This window comes from Drosophila bipectinata, chromosome 2L (genome assembly GCF_030179905.1).
Source record: "Drosophila bipectinata strain 14024-0381.07 chromosome 2L, DbipHiC1v2, whole genome shotgun sequence".
NCBI classification, from domain to species: domain Eukaryota; kingdom Metazoa; phylum Arthropoda; class Insecta; order Diptera; family Drosophilidae; genus Drosophila; species Drosophila bipectinata.
This window is the reverse complement of record NC_091736.1, coordinates 5,574,162-5,595,305: the sequence shown is the minus strand read 5'-3', so window position 1 is coordinate 5,595,305 and position 21,144 is coordinate 5,574,162. Positions and strand designations below refer to the sequence as shown.

General features: G+C 43.2%; 2 protein-coding genes across 3 annotated transcripts in view; one reads left to right on the top strand and one right to left on the bottom strand.

The window, feature by feature from the left end:
* Window positions 1–2,560: 2,560 nt before the first annotated feature.
* IA-2 (tyrosine phosphatase IA-2) overlaps window positions 2,561–21,144 on the top strand; it is a 39,582-nt gene continuing 20,998 nt past the window's right edge. The window contains exons 1-2 of one of the 2 annotated variants that reach the window (XM_017239413.3): window positions 2,561–2,717; window positions 16,653–17,126. In XM_017239413.3, the coding sequence (XP_017094902.2) occupies window positions 16,667–17,126 (460 nt within the window). In that variant the 5' untranslated portion in view covers window positions 2,561–2,717; window positions 16,653–16,666. Of the gene's footprint in view, window positions 2,718–6,264; window positions 6,625–16,652; window positions 17,127–21,144 lie in introns of those variants that run through there. The other variant, XM_017239410.3, reaches the window with a different exon arrangement.
* Window positions 11,853–13,055, bottom strand: gNacalpha (germinal nascent polypeptide-associated complex alpha subunit). The gene is made up of 2 exons (XM_017239414.3): window positions 12,656–13,055; window positions 11,853–12,596 (listed from the first exon to the last, which is right to left on the bottom strand). The coding sequence occupies exons 1-2, from the start codon at window positions 12,902–12,904 to the stop codon at window positions 11,979–11,981; spliced, it is 867 nt and encodes a 288-aa protein (XP_017094903.2). The 5' UTR covers window positions 12,905–13,055; the 3' UTR covers window positions 11,853–11,978.

Sequence of the window (21,144 nt, the reverse complement as noted above, 5' to 3'; positions counted from 1 at the left end):
CAACCATTTATTCCCTCACTTTTTATTGCCTACATTCATGTCCATTCAAAATGGCTTCCTCTCAGAAATAATGGCTGCCCAGCGCACTTTGTAATCCGGCCGGATGTCGTTGACAACCTGTTGCAAGTTAGCCCTGCCCTGCCCCCGCACCTTCTGTGGCAAAGTCAAAGTGCAAGGCTCAGCGTTTATTATCCAACGAGTGCTGGGGCCAACTCCTTTGTGGCCGTAATCCGCTTCTGGGTGCCGCGTAAGACCGAACTCATTAAAACAGCATTAGCATGCAGCTCGTTTTTTAGACGGGTGATCAAATCCATTTGCTGTGGCAACTGCGACGCCCTGGCATGTGGCACGGTCATTGTCTAGGTCCTTCTACACCAGAGTGGAGGACTAGGGAGGGCCACTTCCAGTGCATCGATGGCGCCTCGGCTGGAAAACAGCAGTCGGTGGTAAGTGGAGCAGGCCGGGGGTTGCTTCCTCCGGGTGCCGCCTACGTCGGCAACAGGCTGTTGCGAGGAAGCTTTCCCGCACAACCAAATTCCGGCGCAGGCGCCGCTCTGACACACTAACACAGATGGCAAACCCGGACAGGCGCAGTTGGGTAACTCATACTGGGGAGTCACGGCCTGATGGTACTCGTTGGTCCATGGTTGGCGCCGCGGTCCTCGGCCACGAAAGTGAAAGCTGCGCCTTTCAAACTGTTGCGTCCAGGTTCGGAATTCGGAACAAAATCAATAGCCATAAAGTTTGTCCAACGCAAACAGCTGTCAACCTACGTCAAATGGTTATAGTGGAGGTGGGCGATCCCCAATGCCCGGAGACATTGTTGTTGCTCTAGGGCAGCTTTTAATAGGTACTACCCTTAGGGGAACAGGGTATATATTGTTGGTTAAATATATTATAGGAGAGGGTTTTAAAAAATCTATATAATATATCATTAAAAAAAGATGTTATATAAGTTTAAACATCATATTTAAATTATATGTCGGGGAACTATTAAAGGATCTTTTCAAAGTCTAAAATAAAAGATCTAAAGTACAACCTATAGATATAAATATATTATTTTAAAGCTAATGTATCTGGTCTTATAGATAGAACCAATTCAATATAATATCCCGCTACCTATTACCAAACTTCATTGCTTTGGAGTCCCTTAGTTCCTACCTACTACTTCTGTGGGCCAAAAGCTTTCCAAGCTCTGTGTGGAAAATGCGTGGTGTGCCTAACCTACAACACACACCTACACTCCAGAAAATTGCGTAGGAATTCGGTTTTTGTTGTGTGAATTGACTCGTTTATGTGTGTGTGAGTGTCATATATGTGCCGTTAAACGAAACTCCGAAGACCTCCGAACGGGACTACGAAGCGTTTCGCCTCGAAATCGCGGACTGGCGCCTCAGTAGGACGCAGTCCTTCGGCTGACGGTCAACGCGAGCGAAAAGCCAGAAAAACAGCAAAGGCCAGCAGCAAGGATTTTGGCTCAAAAAAAAAAAAACCCTGTAGCGGAGCAGAAAATAAAACAAATACAAAATATAAAATCATCAAAAATCAAAAGTAAGCTGTTTCAGTTTGTGGACAAAAATATTAAATACCAGAAATGATTAACTGAAAGAGGAGAAAGAACCAAGAAATGTGGCGACGAAAACGAAAGCTCTAGTGTGTGTTTTTAAATTTTTTGTCTGAAAGCGAAACGAAAATTTGACACTGAACTTCATTATGTCCTAATGCGTGTCTGTGTGTGAGTGCTTTTTAAGTGTGTGTGTGTCTGTGTGAGTGAAACAAAGCTGAAGAAGCAAAAAGCATTTGATGTGACAGCCCAGAAGTATGCTATACAAAATGTCAGCCATATGCTGCTTATTTGGCCTGCAACTCTTGGCCTTCTCTTGGCCATTGTTGCATCCTATTATTAAGAAGGCTATTTATGTTTTTCGTGTTTAAGGCACACTCTTTAAAATATCTTAAAATTTAGAAAAATAAAACTGGTAGCAGAAGAGTGGTGTGTGGGTTGTGCGGGTTATTGCGTCGTTAACTGGCTAGTTTGTGGCTCTTTTTCTCGCGCTATTTTTCTCTCTGGTTCGCCCACATATTTTTGGGCCGTATTTGAGTCCCTTTTTTTTTGTTTTTTCTGTTTCGGCCAACATGTGGGCAATATCAACAGCGAGGCGGCAATTAGACGCCAGTGCCCACAAATAATCGCACGTCATCCGTGCGCCTGCGAACACCTGCAAACACACAGATACACCAGCCACCCACACATTCATCGATAACGGCCACCCACCCACTCACACAGTCAAATATTGCCGGTGCTCTCGCAAGCTTTCACACACACAGACACACACACACAGTCTCTCTTTGTATCCCTATCCCTCACTAGCTTCAGTACTCTCTGGGAACGTCTTGGGTCTTTGCTTTCGGCTTCAGGCTGCTGTCGTCAGTCGCTGACGTTGTTTGCGTCAAAAAGAAGCGCTTCCCAAAGAAAATATATACAATACTCTACATACAGTAAATTAATCAAAATTTATACGCTTTATTGTACTCCCAGTTCGGCACGAGAAGGAGCAACCACAGTTCGGGCGGAGGGAAGAGCCACTGAAAAAATATAAAAAGAACAATAAATAATTGCCTTTAAACATCCCCACAAAAATTTGCATGTCTTCGTTCGTTTGCGCTGAATATGAAATAAACAAATACATGAGCCACGCCATAAATGTCAAACTGAGGTAAGTCACAGCCAATTTGCATTAGGTTTATTTTTAGTTTCCGCCTTGAAGTGTACTATATATCAGCAACACCCAGTTACCACCTGTCCTGACTAAGTGATTTGACCTTTTGGCAACAGGTGCGTGCACCGCACCGACTTTACCTCATCAGAGCTGAGAGTACCACCTTGGTGGGAACCAACCCAAACCCATTCCCATTAATGGTGTGTCGCCCTGGGAAGTAGGCAATGCAATGGGAAGCAATTAATGGCGCGTGTTTCTTCATTGCGAATTCCTGCCAGCAAGTCATTCTAAATATTTAATTAAACGGTTCCAAGTCAATGGGGGACAGGAAGGAGACAATTTAATAAAGGTTTTCCAATCTATTTTTAAAGTAATCTAAAAAAAGCGGATTTTAATTAAAATAGTTTATAATCTAATCATCTAAACTAGAAAAGTAATTATAATCTTTCCTGAGAGTACCATATTTTAAACTAAAAAGCACTCAAAGAATACAAATATTAAGTATACGTAGTACGCATATCAAGTATACGCATATCACGCATACGCCCTGTGTTCAAACCCAAAGTATTCCCTTTATAAATCATACCCATATGATCTACCATTCCTATATCTGTTAACAATTGTTTTGACATTTACAAGCGTATTAAGAAAACAGAAAAAATATACAAAACCGGGATTAGCAGCTTCGAAATATTAAGCCAGCTTTATCGGACTTTATGGCCGTGCCATCCCTTTATGATTTTGTTTTTCTCGATACCCGTGGTGTGGCAGGGCAGCAGCAGTGCCCACTTGTTGTTTTGCTCCTCAGGCGGCAGGACATGTGACTGAATTGTATTCCGAGCACGGATATCAGCTGCCAGTGCCATAGTAATCATTTTCCGAACAGGACCCTCCGGACCACGGTGCTCATTCATCAACCTGGACCTGCTGGGCGTGGGCTGGGTGTGTCGGCCGCAGGACTCCGATTGATTGAATGCTGTTGACATGGCTGACAATCGTGGCAACCATATGCAGCGAAGAGGATGGGGACTGCCACAAGTGCGTTAAATATAGCCCGGTCCGGACTCTGGCTATAAATGTCGCACAAAAGCCCCGCTGTTTGGCTAAGAGTTACGTAAACAACCGGAAGCGGTAGGCTTCCCAGCTAGGGATGGGATGGCTGGATCATAAAATGAAACGAAAATATTTTCGCGTAAACATAAACAAGTTGGCGTATAAAAACGCCAAATTCATAACGAAACGCATAAAATCGCAGATACACAAATGGCCGCCATTCTTAAAGCCGTACTTACGATGGCTATTTAGTTTTTACACTAAATCAACCCAGAGATATGTATAAGATTGTAGTAGCAGTTAAACATATATGAATAAACCATTATATTTTGATAGCCAATAAAAACAAAGTCTGGCAATTGCACAAATATTGTGTCTCCGAACGGAAGGAGGACGTTCTGTTGGCATAACAAAGATTGATGGTGCCTGGAATTCAATTAAATTTGCTTTAACTTGGTCCAGAATATTAAATTTAGCCATTTACTTTGACAGGCAGTTCGTGTGGGTCGGCATTAAAAATTAAAAGGGGGTTTAAACTTTTCCACAAAGTTTCAAAACAATTCAGACAATATTGTAGTCGTAGGCAGATAGAGTTATTTTTTCTCATCCTCATCAAAGTAGCTCTCACGGGTAAGTGGAAATATTAGGTTCAACCTCTAAGGTCCAATATAACAAAAATTTAATGATTGAGAAAAGAAAAGTTATTGCTATTTTTCCTCCTCAAAGCAGCTCTCATTTGGTTAATGGTAAATGGAAATATTAGGACCAACTCTAGACACTTGAATCTATTAATACGCCCTCTAATTGCAAATGAAGACCAAGCCCATCAAAGGAAACGCAGATTAGCTTGGTTCCTGTTCCTTTCAATGAATAAATATGTATCCCGGTAACATCGTTTAATTATCCGACCTGACCTTGCCCTGCGTAATCATTCACGGCAACTCAATGCCAACCCGCTCCTGGCTAGGCCCCTGACTTCACCCATTCGCCACAGTGCGAATTATAATGAATGAAGGGCCCACACACACACAGGTGGGGCGAGAAGAAAAAGTGGGCGGCTTATTGGCCCGATGCTCGGCTCTGTACTCAATTTATTTTAAAACTGTAGAAATATTAATCATAATTCCATAATCCAGCACGGAGGACGGAGCACGTCGTCCCAGTTAGGGTTTATGCCAACAAACGAGCGCACACATCTATGACATCAGTGGAGGGGGCGCTAAGGATACAATGGCGTCATATGGACAAATGTCTGTATTACAAGACCTAGAATACGGCCATCCATTTACTTAATGAGATTGCAAGCATTTTGGTGACATTGAAAACGCGTTTATTAGGGTTCTCCTCAGCCTTCCACGAGGGGTGCAACGCCCCTCTTTACACAAAAACCACCGAAACGAAGGGGGGAGTTCATCGAAATGCTTATGTGAGCCAAGTTCATTCATAAAAGGCGAAAAAGCTGGAAAAACTGCGGGCGGAAAAGCGACTGGGTATACACCACCCCTCGAGAGGTTGGAAGTAAGGCGAGTACGAAAACAGAAAGGAAAATCAATGGTGGGGCTGGCAACCCTGACTGCTAAAAATAGACGCAACTAAATGCGAGCACAGATATCAAGTTATAAAATTTTCGGCACAATCACAAGGGGATATATATATACATATATATAAAAGACATATCTGGGTGATTCCTGTGGGGCAGTTGCGGTTGGTCGGGAGCTGAGCTCCAGAAACTGACTTGGCACTTTTGATTCACAGACGGAGAGAAGCATTAAATCTGCAGCATTGCCAAATGAAAATGAAAGGACATTTTCGGCAAGTACAGTGGTCATTGCTGTTGAGTGGTCATATAATTCTGAAGATCTTAAATAATACTTATATGAATTATATTTGTATACAAAGTATTATAGTATCTATAGAACCTAAGAGGTTTCAATTTATGGTCTAATATTCCCTAAAGTTCCCCCCATCTTAAACCAAGCTAATCACAAGTCTTCTTAGCCAATTAAGACTGTACTGTTCCGGGGGTGGTATTAGGGGAAAGTAGGAACTTTCGTGCTGTTGCTATTTTTGGCAGCCAAATACTACGCCGAATGTTGAAAAGAGAGGGCCGCTTCGCGAAGGCTCCATCTTCGTCTCCGTCTCCTGATCCGCCTCTGTCACCGGACCCGTATCCGGCTAAGCCCGTTGCCACACGTAGGCGCCGCCTTTTGAGGAAAGCTCATCGCGTGCGCCACGAAGCTTTGCGTGGGCGTCGCTGCCAACGCAACAGGAGCAGCACAATTGGAAAATCGGAGGAGCAGCAGCAGCTGGCGAAGCAACAGCGAAAGTTTTCAAAGCTTTCGTTCACCATTTCCCCAGGGCAGCTTCGTGAATTTTCCAGCCTGGAAAATGTAAGCCTCGTGCAGGTTCGGTTAGGAGCCGAATTTTCATTCGGATTTGGTTGCTGTGCGCTACCTGATGCTCGATGCCAGTGTTCCGAGTGTTGCGAGGAGCGAGTTCAGTTCAACCTGGGGAGCGGAGCACAGCGAACGCTGGCCAAGTGTTGAGCGGTTAAATAAGAAAAGTGCCAGCCTACAACAAGTAGGTGGAAAGTCCCAGCCAGTGTTCTGCGCCAGCTACTACATTTCCCGAGGACCGAGTGCCCCAGCGGCTAACCAGAGTGTGCCACGTCCATAGACCGAAGTCTCAAGTCCGCTTGCTCCTAAGGTTGTCTCCGTCCTGCTACCTACCTCCTTCTCCAGCTTGGCTTCCGTCCCATTGCCGATCCCTCGGCTGCTGTTCTGGCCCTGATAAGCGTGTAAGCCTAACATATGGCACCCAACGTCGATGCCAGCCGTCGTCACTTCTTGTGGTGAGTCGCGGGGTTGAAAAATGGGGGATGGCTCCAAGGGCCAAACGAAATGCAAAACTTTTGCTTGCCAAGTAAACTGCAATCGTATTATGCAAAGTATTATTTAATACAATTTTTAAAATTTGCATTCCCAATGAGGAGGAAATAATATTTAAGAAATCCTTTTACAAAACTTATTTTTAAATATTTTCTTAGGGGAAGTTTTTCAAACATAACAATATGTAATTTATTGATTAGTCTATTTAGAACTAAATGTTAGTCTTTTAACCTTAAAACCTCATTAAAATTATACTCAAGAATAAATACTACATTTTTACAAATATGAGTAATTTTTCTGAAAAATATGAACAGTAACATATTCATAGTTTTCATACCATACAATATCATTTAATATTTTTTGAAAAAGAGGACTAGACATAAAAAACTTCAAGAAAAGTCTACTTTAAAAATTATAAGGTTTCTAAAATGTTCAAATATGTTTCATAATAGGCCAATTTGTTCAAAAGTTGACTAGAATCCAAAGTTAGTATATCTAAAATTCTAAGTTAAAGTGCTCTTATGATCACTAAAAAAAGCTCTTAAAATCCATCAGAAAAATATCTCCAAGTTCCGTATTTATTTTAGTATTCAATTTAATACCATAAAATATGTTTCAAAGTACATAGGCCATATCGTTAGAAACTGTTCATAACTTATATTTTCAATAATAATAGTCATTAGAAACCAAAGGAAAAATCATCGAATTAAATCTTTTAATATTGTGAAAATTATACTTTGATTTGAAGTGACACATTCCAACCAGGACACATACATATTGCATAAATAATTTCAATTTTAAAATGCAAATTAATCTCCTCGTGGATAGTTTAATTATTCTCTTGACAACTGCCGAGAAATCGAACGTATTTTAAATACGATTATGAAATTACTCAACCAGATGGAAAAATATTCGAATTATAAAAATGTCAGGTGACAAAAAGTGTGCTGATAAAAAAGTCTCCTAATTGGGAAAGCATTAATTATCGAGTTGGAAACCAAAAAAATAGTGATATCAGCTCTTCGTTAAAGATAGTTTCCATGTAAACAGGGCAGAGATAAGCACACAAATATTTCATATTTCACAAAAGAGGAAAATGCAGTGGTGTGGCGAATGGCAGCTGGATTTCATCGTACCTCGAGTACAAACTGCGCAATTTGTTTTTCCCGAAATTGATTTCCCAGCCCGCTTTTCCCTAGCCAGCCCCTCGGCTCATATACATGCATTTTAACAACGTTATCAGTACGCTGGAAAATCTGTGCTCTCTGCCCCAGTGTTGGTTCATTATCCGTGGCCTTTGCACTCTGCTCTGGGCTTTCAGCAGATGCATTTATTAAGCGGAATCTGAATAAAGTATACTTTCACATAAATGCCAGCAAACTGAAATGCTTATGAGATGAGGAGCCATTGGGGGCAAGGTACGGGAGGGGGATGTGGGGAAAAATGGCAAAAGGAAAACTTAAGCAGCTTTGGTGCTCCCGGGGAGCACCCTTCTGGAAGCCATGACTCTGGTACTCTACTTTGCCAAATTCCGTAAATATTCCCCAGTCAGCTTATAATTGCTAGGATGCAGTTACAAGTATCAAAAAGGGTAACTAAAGGACCATGGGTGACTGTAAAATGCCACAACTTTTCAGACTTTAAATTACTTTGCAGAAAAAAAAAGTAGGACTTTCCCAGAAGGGAAAAGCAATTTCCCCAACATCCCTAAGCTGGAGGAAGAAAAACAAAACACATATCTGATCCTTTGCACCTGACAAGCAAAAGAACAATAGTCCCGATGTTGCCAGCAATTAAAGAAATCCGTTTGTGCTATAAACTCTTCTAAGCTGCTTTTGGAAAATAAATCTGAGAAAAGTGTGTGTTTGATAAACCCACTAGAATCCTAATACTGCAGGCAACAGTATAAATTTCATAAACAAGCTTACAAAAGATTGTTATTTTGTAGTTTTACTCAAAGGCCTTGAAGAAATTCTTAATATCTCCAAACAGAATTTTATACATTTTCAAATATTTTCCTTTGTCCGTCTCGCTTTGGAATTAAGCCATAATTCAAAGGCACTTAGGACAATAATTCCACACTGATTCCCCTAACCCGACCAAATTGTTGAATTAACCAGGCCCTTCGCTTTCATAATTGTCCTGCCACTCCCAGCTGGAACACGTCCTTTGTAACACTCGGGTCCTGGCTCACAAACTTTTCGCCGCCCACTTTCAATTGCCAAATCCAGCTGGCAAGTTTATCTAATTGCTTTTGCCTTTTTGAAGGGAGTGTGGGCCGAAAGTGGATTTTTTAAGAGAGGCACTTTTTTCGAGGAGGCTACATCGACGGAAATCCCTTTTCATGCTGGGCTGGCCAAGAAAGGAATTATGAATTGTGTATAGTATTTGTACACATTGTGTTTGGGCGGAAACGGAGTCAGGATGAAAGCGATTTGTTATCCTTTAGCCCTTGCCTCGCATCAATTACACAAAGACCGGGAAATTCGAACCCGTCGAGCCTTAAATCACCTGCCAGGAAGTCAACTCGCTCCTTTCACTTTCCAGCACGCGCTTTTTGTGAACCTGTATTTGGTTGTGTTTACCCGATGCCCAGGTGCTCGATATTCACAATAATAGAACCCCAAGGAGCTCCCAAAGAGCTCTAAAGTGCAGGCAAACACCTGATAGGTCCTCCTGCCAACACAAGCGCCAAATCAAATGGCAAAAAGCATGGCAACACTTCATGCCCGAATAGCAGGAAGGCCCTGAGGCAAGGAGCACAAACGCGGCATTCGACATTTAACCCGACAGATGGAAATGGATATGGAAAAGTCAGTCAGCGAAGTGGGGGCAGTAGCAGGAGTAGATACACTCTGCCACATCATCGGCGTCATGATTAGCTCAGCATATATACAGTCCAGGGAGCAGGAGTGCCAGTGTCCCCCTACTAATGTGATGAACTGTGCCAGTGGGGCCAACTGAAGCGTGGTACTCGGATGCTGGGATCCGTAAGCTCGAACAGGATCTCAACTCCTGACACACCGAAAACAGACACAAGCCGACGGGTGCTGGCAAGCGGAAGGACCAGGCTAAAGACAAATCTTGCAGATTTTGGCCAAGAAATGCGCAACGAAATGTGAAACCCAAATCAACTTGAAAGTGAATAAAAAGCCACAAAAAAATACAACTTTCCCTTGGCAGTGGGCAGTTGGCCGCAAAACCAAGGAACGAGGAAAACTTTATAAGCGTTGAGGAAAGCCGAGGAGACCAAAAGCCCAACAAAAATTCCTCTAAAACAGGAAACAGAAGGTGGCATTCAGATGAAAGAAGGAAGTCTCTTATGAAACACAGAGCAAAACTTTTTCTCAAATTTAGTTTGAAAACAATTCACCATTTAACAAAATAAGTATACAATGTGTTAAATTAAGGAAAAACTGTACAAGAATGTATTAAAACTATTTAATTACATTTTACACTTTCCTCCTTAGTACTAAGTACTTTGAAAAATTCCTTTCTCTACTTCGAGAGTTACAAGTGTATTTGCAGGAAAGTCTATCTTGTCAGTTGATGAATCCTAGACTTAAGCGAGGGTATTAAGCATTTTACAACTTTGGAATTGTATGCCACATTTTCCGGACTTTGGCCATAACAAGGACTTTGGTCAGCAGTAGAAGAGGACCTGAGGTAAATGGCTGTACCATCCGGCCAGCTGGAAAGTACTTTAAAGTACTACTACGAATGAAAAGCCCAGAATATATTGGTATATATTGTATGGCCCAGATGCCGACTGTCAACTGATTTGTATTTCAGCAACGTCTTCAATTCCACTGATTAAAGGCAAAGGCAACTTAATCAATTTCCGGTGAAAGTTCCTAGGGATAGGAGCGCCCAGCACCATTTTCCACATTCATTGGAGGCGCCTCCAGCCAACCCTAAAAACTTTCCACTCGAAGCCAACACGCGCCAACATTTTCAAGTCGCACTATAAAAGGCGAAGGCATACAAAGTTTCCATTCGCCGCTTCGCGTGGCTCCTGGAGAAAGTCGGTGAAAGCGGGAAGGAAATGGAAAAGCGTAAAGCGGGCACGTGCTCGGCCACACGGACTGCTGAGCGGCCACAATGCAAAACTAAAGCCTTTTTTACGGCTGCTGACGACAGCTGCAAATTAAATAAAATTAAGCCCAAGTTAGAGGAGCGCCCAGCGCTATTTATTAAGTGGCTTTGCGTATTGTCTGGAAATAAGGATGGAGCTGGAGCTGCCCCGCTGCCTTGATTTCCGCTTTTTTCCCACCCATGTAGAGAACTGGGAGACCGAGTGTCATGCCATTTTAATTGAGTGAACAGGGCTTATGAATCCACGTCACCAGCGGCGACATCTGGGCCAACTGGAAGGTAAAAATGCAATCATGGTAACGTCAAAAAATTGGCAAGAAAAAAAAATAGGAGAAAGTGCAGAAAATGGAGTGGGGAGACTTTGCCAAACAGCTGAAAACTAAGTGAAGAGTAAACAAAAGTGCAGCGTCAGCGGGATAGAAGAAGCGATTAAGTTTACGTACAAAAAAAAAAAACGACAGGGAAATGGCCAAGAATGACAGAAGCCCGAAGGAAAAAATGGCAAAAAATGTAAGGTGGTACCCAGCATAGATTCTCAAAGCAAAATGGAAATAGCTTCCCTCTCGTGATACATCAAAAGTTAATTAAATTTAAATTACATCTTCAATAGGTTTATAACTAGGTCCATGGCCTGAGATTGTATCTGACAGATTCTGAAAAATAAAGTTAAGATAAACAAACAGGAAGCGTGCCAGTGAAGTTTCAATGAAGAATTACCGGAGATATGCTTTCCTTCCACAAACTTTTAACATTTTAACAAGCAAACAGAAATGCCTTGGTTATGGAAATTGAATTTTGCATACGACATGTCCGCCCGGCGGAAGTCATCTGCTTTGGCTGCCAAAGCCCCCATTTTCTTTCTAGAAAGAAACTACTCTACTCATAGGTTCCAGTGATGGATGAAGGGAAGAAAAGGCTATACAAGCAAGGCAATAACATATCGTTGCTAACTGTGGGGCAATAAAAGCTGAATTGAATGGAAATGTAAGGGAAACGCCAGCTTACCGGTTCCTTATTGATACGAGAACCCAAAGAAAAGAAACCCTTTCGCCACAAAAAGGTTGATTAAGCCTTTATTTAGAAAGTTTGTCTGGAATTTCGTGAACGAATTCGGATAGAACTTTATTGATGAGAAACAAAAGCAAACGTTGTTGATGTTTAAGATTTTGAAACTGATACATGTTCTGAATTTAGTTTTTGAGTTTTTAAAGATTTAATGCGCCTAACCAACGGTTAAGGCCATGATGGCGTTGACCACATCGTTGTCGTTCTTGAGTAGAGCCTTAATGGCCTGCTTGCGCGAGCAGGAGGCCTGCATCTCGACCAGTTCGATATCCTTGTCGTCCAGACCCTTGGCGGCCTCCTCATCCACCTCCTCGTCATCATCATCTGGACGGGCCACGGCGGCAGTTCCTTTTTGTCCCTCTTTGGACTCCTCGGTTTCACCTGCAGCCGGCATGCGATAGCGCTCAGCGGCCTGGGCAGCGGCTGTACTCGAGATGTCCTCCACACGGACCTCGCCAAAGCAAATAATGGTATCGCCATGGGGCACCTTATAAACGTCCGGCTTGTCGATGTACAACAGAATGTTCTTGTTCTTGCGCATGGTGACACGTGCCACATTCTCCATCGGCTTCAGATCCAACTTGCTGAGCAAACGGCGTGCCTTCTTCTCGCCGCGCGACTGCCTGGGGGCTTCGCTCATCAAGTTCAGACCGAGGGACAGATTCGGCTTCCCCTCGGCATCGACCAGATCCGGAATATCGTCATCGCTGTCCGAAAGATCGTCGTCTGAATCACCGGAAGCTCCGGTGCCAGAATCCGAGCTCACATGTTTGTCCTGCGATTCAGAGAGTACAAGATCACCGAAAGTTCTAGAGCACACATTTTTTTTCTTACCATGTTTTTCAAAGTCAAAACATTATTTGGCAACTTATTGGCCAAATCCACCAGCTTTCGGAGCTTAAGACAATAGGCTGGGTCCAGAGATAGGTCCTCCAAACGGGTAACTTCAATTGGTGCGCCTTTTTCCTTTTCGGCCTCAACCTCAGTCGTATTCTCATTCTGCTTTTGCAATCCAGCTGGAACTTCAGCCTGACCGTTTGCTGCCATCTTACCGGTTTTCTTCATTTTTTGCTTCTTGCCCATTCAGTAGTTGGTAGTTTAAGAAAATGAACGTGAGATTTTTCTCACAACACACAGGTTTTCTGAATAATTTCGAGGCAACTTTGACGGAAGTCGGGCAACAGCTAACTTGATGAAACGGAAACTCGTGGGGCACGTTTTCCACGTTGTCAGTGTTGAGAAGTGAGGACGGGAGCTTTGAGATGCTCTGCACGGTCTGTCAGTGTCAGTCAAAAGGCAATTTAACACGTTTGCACTACGGATTTAGCGGGGAAAAAATAAAGATTGCGTTAGCATCTATCAAGCGTAGGAAGTGTGTGATTTCCACTTTAAAATGTGAATTTATTATACGGAAAGTGTCTATAACAGTTGTCTTCTCATGCAATTGTAAGTTATTTATGAGAAATTGATTTAAAAAATATGTATTCTTTAAAATAAACCTTTTAAGGGGAGAAATAATTTAAAACAATATTGTGTTTACTCCCACAAATGTTTTTCACAAGGCTTAACTTTCACCCAGCTGCTTTTAACGACCTTATAATCTAATAAAAAACATAAGGTCTGCTTTTAAAAAGTTAATAATGCAATGAGTCGCTACGCAAAGTCGAGGGCTGAAATAAATTGCGTTTGAGGCAACTTTTACCGTGCAGAGGGGTCTTTTTTTTTAATGGCTGCATCACAAATTATCGATATCGATACATTTTGCGGCCAAAACCGAACTTGTTAAAAAGTTTTCAGTTAAAAAGGCTTTTTCGTTTGAATTTGAGAAAGTGAAAATTGCATCAGTCTGTGAAAGGAAATGCTCCTGAAAGTTTCCCCCAAAGCCAATTGAAATTGATGATTGGAAAGCCATGACAGAGGCGAATATTTTGGCCAATTGAAATTTGTCGCAGATCGCTGCCCGGAGGAGGAAAATTGCCAGCGGTGGCTTTCCCTTTGGGAAATATTTGAAGAAGCAAACGGGTCGCGTGTCGCCGCGGGAAAAGTGGAAAAGCAACGGAAGCAGAAGAGCCGGAACAATGCACCAAAGTCAAGTGCAACAAATGGTCCTTTGGAAGCAGCTGGCTGGCTTTGCCTTCATTTTAATTGCAGCTGTGTCTGTGGTTGTGGTTGTGGTGGAGGAAAACCAGAGGAACCACAGAAACACGATTTGGGTGGAGCAGGTCCTGCGGTTCGCGCCGTGGGTTATGCCGGGACGAGAGCCGCCTCCCTTGTATACATTATGTATATGCACCCTCCTATATATTCATTCATATATGCATGTTTCGTGTAAGCTCGTCTGTTTGCTGTTAACTTTATTAAACGGAAGTGCCACGCCCCATTAGCGCACCCATTTTCATTCATTGTAATTGCATTTATATTGGATTTTCTTTTTATCTTCAGTTGCAGATATTCGCGGAGGAAAACGATGACTTTTAAATACTAGTGTCCAAAATGGAAAGGGTGCACTTAATTGCTTTTCGATTCTGACCCATTTGTAATTAAGGAACTAAAAGCTACTTTTTGGTAAAAGCAATCCCACCAAATGCCAGGCTATAATTTCATTCTGGTTATCAGTTCCTCAAAAAAAAGAAGAATACACCATAAATTCGATCCAGTCGATTAAATCCCTCATATTTTATTTTTCACATTTCATTTTCGCCGCCTGTTGATGCGTTTTTAATTGCTCGGTTCTTTTAATTAATGTGCGAGAAAAAAAAAGAAGCACCACTCCCTGTCTGCAATTATTAAACTTTATGGGCCAGGTCATCGCCTAATTGAGTTGCATGAATTATGCAATGGCCACGAAGGCGGGCAGGAGGCCAAGGATGTTGCATCAGGGACGGCAGGGCCATGGCCACCGTCAGGAGTGCTCCTGCCCTGGGTCACCTTAATTGAATTCGAGTGGCCGACTAATCAGATATTCCCTTTTGCATCCAGCCACGAATTCGCATCGGTTTGGTAAAGGACTTGGCTTTTGACTTTTCGGTCGATTCGATCCAATGTGTTACGCTTGAGTTGAGTTTTCCCTGAGCCGGAGCTGGAGCTTAGGGTAGAAACTTTTTGGCTGGCCCGGCACGTTCGTCCCATGATTAATTATCCCGCCCCATATGCTGTGGTGTCATCTGGTTCAGGCCGGTTCAACTTATTGGGGCTTAGTTTCAGCCTTGTAGTTTAGTTTTTGCTACGGTCTGTGCATGAAAAATGAACACAGGACTGAGACGTCCAAGGAGACAAGTCTAAGTCCTGGGACTCTTCAAGGCAATAAGGTCCATTAAAAGCTGTTGGATGGGCTTGGGAATGGGAGGACAGAATCTGGAACGCATTAATCATGCAAGTTTCGAGAAATGATTGAAATCATATTACCATGTCTCAGCCATGTTATAACTAAAGATGTTTCTGTAATTGAGATGTTGGCCCAGACTGGGTCCTTTCATAAATTTATTTATTGATGTTTTGCAAATGAGTCAGCTAACCTTGTTTGTCAACTATGTAGTTCAAATAAAGGATTTCTAGGAGATATGGTCAGGCTTAAGCTTTTATTACTTGGGGTCCTTGTGAATTACTTGCAAGTCAGCAAACAAGAAAGCCATTTGACATTTGATATACAAATTAAGTTTAATTCCTGCTAAGCTTGTTTAGTAACTTTATTGATTTATTCTCCCAGGAACTTAAGTTGAACAAATTAAGTTCCACTGACAAGACCTCAGAGGATTGAAACATATGTTTGCTGTTCCTATTTTTATTCAGCTGACAGGTTATTTCATTTGGTGTCTTGTTTATTCTTTGCCCGCCCTGCTCGATAATTTGACGTTTTCTCTTTTGGAGCTTAAAGTGCCACATCTTTGCGGTGCTGTTGATGAGCTGGAATCCCATTTTGTGGGCGGCGGGATACAAAGGGCCTTTGGCTCCCACCCACAGACCTCGCCACAACCATCGCTGCCGCCATCCGAAATATGTCAACCTTGAGCGAGGCTGACGCGCTTATCGCCAAATGACCCAGACGGGAGCCAGGAGGCCCCAACCACCTGGCCGGCATGGAAGCCCCAGAACCACTGAACCCCCGAACCATTGGAGCGTCAAAGAAAATCAATTTCCCCTGTCGAGTGAAGAGCTCTGGGCTAACCGAAGACTGACATTTATTACCATATAAAGAGCAAGAAATGCTCGGCAACCAGTCGGAGCAGGCGGAGTCACCGGAGGCTAAGCGAACTCTTGGCACAAAAGGCGAACAACTAAAAAACAGGAAACTGCAGCGCGACAAATGTGCACCGAGAGAAAAAACTTGGTCCGTGCCCCGCTGCCTCACGTCCGCCGTGCTCTGTGCCCCCAAACTGGCTACATCATCCGGCATCCATTTTGAGGTGCTCCATGGCATTGTGCGCATTGTGTGAAAATATGAAATATGGAAATGCCGGAAAGCGAAAAGTTGTCCCTGGCACAATAAAATGCAATTTCCCTCAAGAGCCAACCGGCAACAGGGCGGGGAGATCCCGAATATACATTGCTAATTTCCGGTAACAACAATAAGGAGCCACCGAAATATTTCTTGCGGAGGAGGTACTTCCATCCAAGAATTTTGAGTGGGTGGAAGAGCCGGGTTATTAGTGCAAAAGCTTGCATAAATTTGTATAAAGATTTTCGTATAGATATGGCTCAGGGAAATGCGGGTTTTGAGCTTGCTTCCACCAAGAAGCTAATTGAAAATGGAAATTTATTGTTTTTAGTCTAAAAATAGTTAAACTTTGGCTTTTAAAATTAGCATATTGTTACTCATGTATGTACCTTACAGGTGTGCCGATTATCATGGCAAGCAATGTACAACAGCAACAGCAACATCCATGCACCACAAGTGAAGAGACGAAGCATCAGAGAGCACGAGCAGCAGTCAAGGGCGAGGAAGCTGTGGGAGCATGCCACCCGGCCTGGCCTGAGCAGCAGTCTACGAACAATCAAGAGGAGCAGTTGCCCCACCCGCACCCATTACCAGCGGAGCAGGTGCTGCACCAGCGAAAACCGAGGCAGCACGAGCTACTGCACCACCAGCGCAGGTTGCCGCCTTCGCTGCCGGCCCGGGGTCGCCTTCTGATCAGCGAGGGTGCCCGGCGGCGTGAGGTGCGTGGCTGCGGAGCGGGAGGTGGCGGACTGTTATGCTGCACGCTGGACCTGGTGAATCGTCCGGCCAAGCTGCTGCAAGTAGGGTTCCTTCTGGCGATCCTACTCCTAGCCACGCATGGAGATCTTGTGCAAGCGGAGGGCAATGTTGGTGAGTTACCAATTAAAGTTGATCCAATTATTAATTTTTATTTTATTTTTACTTTATTTTTCTATAAAAAATTGGCATGAAATCCCTGTGGCACTTGCCACTTGCCACTCGCCGCTTGCCACACTCTGTGTGTGTGTTAACTTTTTGTGTGTTTTGTGGCGAAAACATTTACAAGTTTAATTAAAACTTTGACGCAGCAAACAACATACGCAGTCGCAACATGGATTTTAATTCTACTCCCTGGACGACAGGATTGCCGGTCCGTGTCCGGTCCGGTCTGGTCTGGTCCGGTCCTGGCGGCTGTCTAAATATGTTTTTAACTTGTTTAGCCCGGACCTTGCATAATCCAATTGGCCGGGGTGGTACGTGATACAGCAGAGTGCTTTGTTGCGGTGGCCAGGAAATGGCCTCTACGGGCGGAACTTGGCCAGGTGCAGAAGCCAAACGAAATTAACATGTGCAACAGGCCCCAATACGTGAAAAACATCTATTTTTAGTTCGAATATGTTTTTGGGAGGGATTTCAGTTTGATGAAGTCTGGGCGGCAGCTCTAAACTGTAAAAAAAAGATATAAATATTTGAATTCAAATGAAATAAATATTTAAATTCCAAACTAGAGCAACTATTTGCTTCACACTTTAATGCCTTTTCTAGTTTACAATATTTAAACTATTCAAATATTCATTAAATATTCGCACATTCAATAAAACAACTCGTTTAGACCTTTTTCCGTCTATAAATATTTAAAATTGTTAAATAAAATGAATTTCTGAAAACCCAAAGAATAAATCATATTTTAGAATGTTTTTTCTCAAATTTCCAAAACCTAATTGGATTGCCAGAGTTTGAAATTTTGCTAATTTGGGATACACTCAAGTGGATATAATTTCCATAATTATTTTATTAGAGAATGAATTTCGTACCGCAAGCTGCCTGCTCCTTTGGTTCTATTGAAGTCGTGCTTCGGGTAACCATTTTCCAGCTTATCCTATTTATCTCTGTAAGTTCCTTACGTATTCATGGCCATACCAACATCCAACAGCCAACAGCCGTGGCAACGAGGCTGAGTGGGCGGAGTAGCTGGGATGAAAAAGGATTCACGGCTTATGCCCTGGCCAGGGGAGCTTCCCTGCTGCTGCTGGTGCTGCAGCGGCTGCTGCTGTCATGACAACAACTAGTTGCTTTTGTTGCCACTGTGCCACTGTGTGGGGCATGCAAATTTGCAGCTTTCGTTGCTGTTTCTGCTGCTCCTCCTGCTGCTGCTGCATCCACGTCAGCAATCAGCCCACATGCAAAGTTAACAACCGGAGCTCGGCACATACATTTATGCACAGGCTTGCGCAAGAATCAACAGGAGCTGGGTCCTGGGATTTATTGATTGGTGATGCCACACTCTCAACTGCCGGCCCATCCTCCACACAGCAAGCCACGTACACGTCCACATGTCCTGCTGCAGGTGCACATGCCCTCGCCCAGAAACAGAGATACATAAACAGATAAATGTCCTGGCTTTGGCCGTTGACTGCTCCTCGCAAACGGGTGCGCATTGTTCTCGGCCGTGTCATGTGTCTGCTTGTATAAATTAGCAGCCCGGACTGGCAACAAGCAACATCATCATTAGCAGCATCTGATGCTCCAGTTGCTCCTCCTAGTTGCCGCACATATTTCATGGGGGGCAGTGTCACTCCATGTTCCTGGCTGTGGCTGTGGCGTCGCAACTTTTGATGGCTGAACAATAAAATTTAATTAACAGCCGCCTGGAGCCTGGAGCCTGGAGCCTGTAAGACTGGTGACTGGAAAACCGAGCTACTGCTCTGCTCTGGGATTCGCACATGGCAGCCGCCTCTCGAGAACTCCCTGTTGCATGCAACAGAGTCTATCGCATTGACCTTTGTCAGCCACCGAAGCGTGGTAAAGTGGCAAAAACAACTTCATTAAAATATGGAAGGGCACTGCGAACGAAAGGGACCACATCCAAGGGCCACACCCATGCTGGCAGCAAAACTTTGCCAGTCGGCAGTGCATTTATTCATTCATTTCATTTGAAAAACAAATATTTGCACTCATTTTAAAAGGCTTTTCAGCTGCAGTGTCAGATAGTTTTCATATTTTGCGCAGTACTCTCTGACTGCCGCCTGCCGCATTTAATGAAATTCAGTTCAATCTTTCCAAAAGCCAAATCCAAATGCAAATTTCACTGCGTGGGCCCCGGCATTCCCTTGGATTTTTGCATCGAAATCGAATCGGATTTTACATTTTTGCGCGCATTTTGCACATTTTCAAATCAGATGCGAATGCATTATTAATTAGGCGGCTGTCCGTTGCTATCAAAACTGTTAAAATGGATGTGGTGCAGCCACGATGCCAGAGCTAATGCTATTTCCATGTAGTAGCCTGAAAAACTTGTTAAATATTGCGTATACGCCACCGTACTCTTTTTATTTTTCGGCCAACCTCTGACCTCTGCCGCTTTACATCATTCTCTGTGGTTGAGTTGCTGCACAAACCACAATTGTTCAGCTTTTATGTATATATAGGAAAATGTATATATTCCACATCGGTGGGGTGCCATGGTCGCCTCCTAATCCTGACAAAAAGGTTCGATTTTTCCTATAAAATCTATAGGTAATTGCATTAGCAGTGGAATTTGCAAAAGCTCCACAAATTGCCTTTCATTTTCTATGCAAGAGAAATTATTGGTTACCAAATTGGCAATTGTAGTTTGCATTTAAATTTTAAAATATTCAACTTTAATGTTTGGTTTGGTTGTCCAAAAGTGCTTGTTGTTTCGTCACCTTTATGTTTTTGAAAAACTTTGCCAGCAGCAACTTTTGCTGAAAAGTTTGAAGGAAAAACATATTATTGGGTCATGAAAAGTCTATTGTTTACCAAAGATGAAGAAAAAAGAGGTATTTTAAATGCAAAATATGAAACAAAGTAGCTGCTGGAAATTTTTCAAGAGTTAAACTATGAAACATGCCTGCCCGAAACCTTTTTTCATGTATTTTTGGACACGTTGCTAGTTCTAATGCATTTTTTTTCTTTGCCCGGACTTGAGCCGAAAAATTCCCGTCATACCTGTGGCAGTTCATAGTAACCTGTTGAAAACTCAATATCATGCCAGGATTTCTCCTGGCAGCTGCAACACTTTCGTATATTTTTTGCAGCTTTCCCTGGAAATAACTTTTTGCATGACTGAAGTTCATACTGGACGGATGAATGCGTTGAGTAGTGTCGATGATGGCTGTCGAGCTGTCCAGTGGATAGTGGAATATATCCTCTATCCAGCTGCAGCCCTTCCCTTTGGATGTCAGGAGCAGAGTTGTGAGTGCGGGCCAGAAAAATAATTGCTGCCTGGCTGAAGCGTTCTCCAACTTTTGCGCCACCCCTTTGGATATCACTGACCCCATCCTCAACTCTGGCTCTGACTGCAATTTAATTTCTCAAATGGTCCTGGCACCAAGTAATAGCAAACAACTTGCTACTAATGAAAATGCACTTAATTTGCGCCACGCTCAAGTCATTTGGAACAAATTGCAGTCTGTTTGCCAGCTTCGTGTACATCCTTGCCGGCAAACGGGGCGTATGCGGAATGTCGGGAGTCGGGTGGTGATGTCTTGTTGTTAACGTAAACATATTGCCGACATAATCGAAAGCAGAAAGGAAATTCCTTTCTTCTGGCAAAGAAAGAGCCGAGTCTCGATATCCTTTCGCTCCAGTGCATCCAAACTTTTTACTAGAATTTTTCGTACTTTTTGGCTTGTCAACCCAAAAGCAAGCTCCATTTAAGGGAAAATGGTCGGGAAAAACACCATAGAGAGAGAGAAGAAAAGCTAAAGCTTAAGCCCTAAAGTTGTGTGGCATTGTGAAAACGTTTTAAGCGCCGCAATTACTGCCAACAGGCGCACTCCCAACGCACTTTTCACATTCTCTATGTGCAGTATGTGCAAGTGTGGCAGTTACTGTTGCATGTTGCATGCTACATACATACCCCCTCATTTGGGGGTAGCCATTGTGT

Coding starts and splice junctions, on each gene's coding strand:
- gNacalpha (XM_017239414.3), bottom strand. CDS start 12,904: ATGGGCAAGAAGCAAAAAATGAAGAAAACCGGTAAGATGGCAGCAAAC. Junction 12,597..12,655: donor TTTTGACTTTGAAAAACATG/GTAAGAAAAAAA, acceptor TCTGAATCGCAG/GACAAACATGTGAGCTCGGA.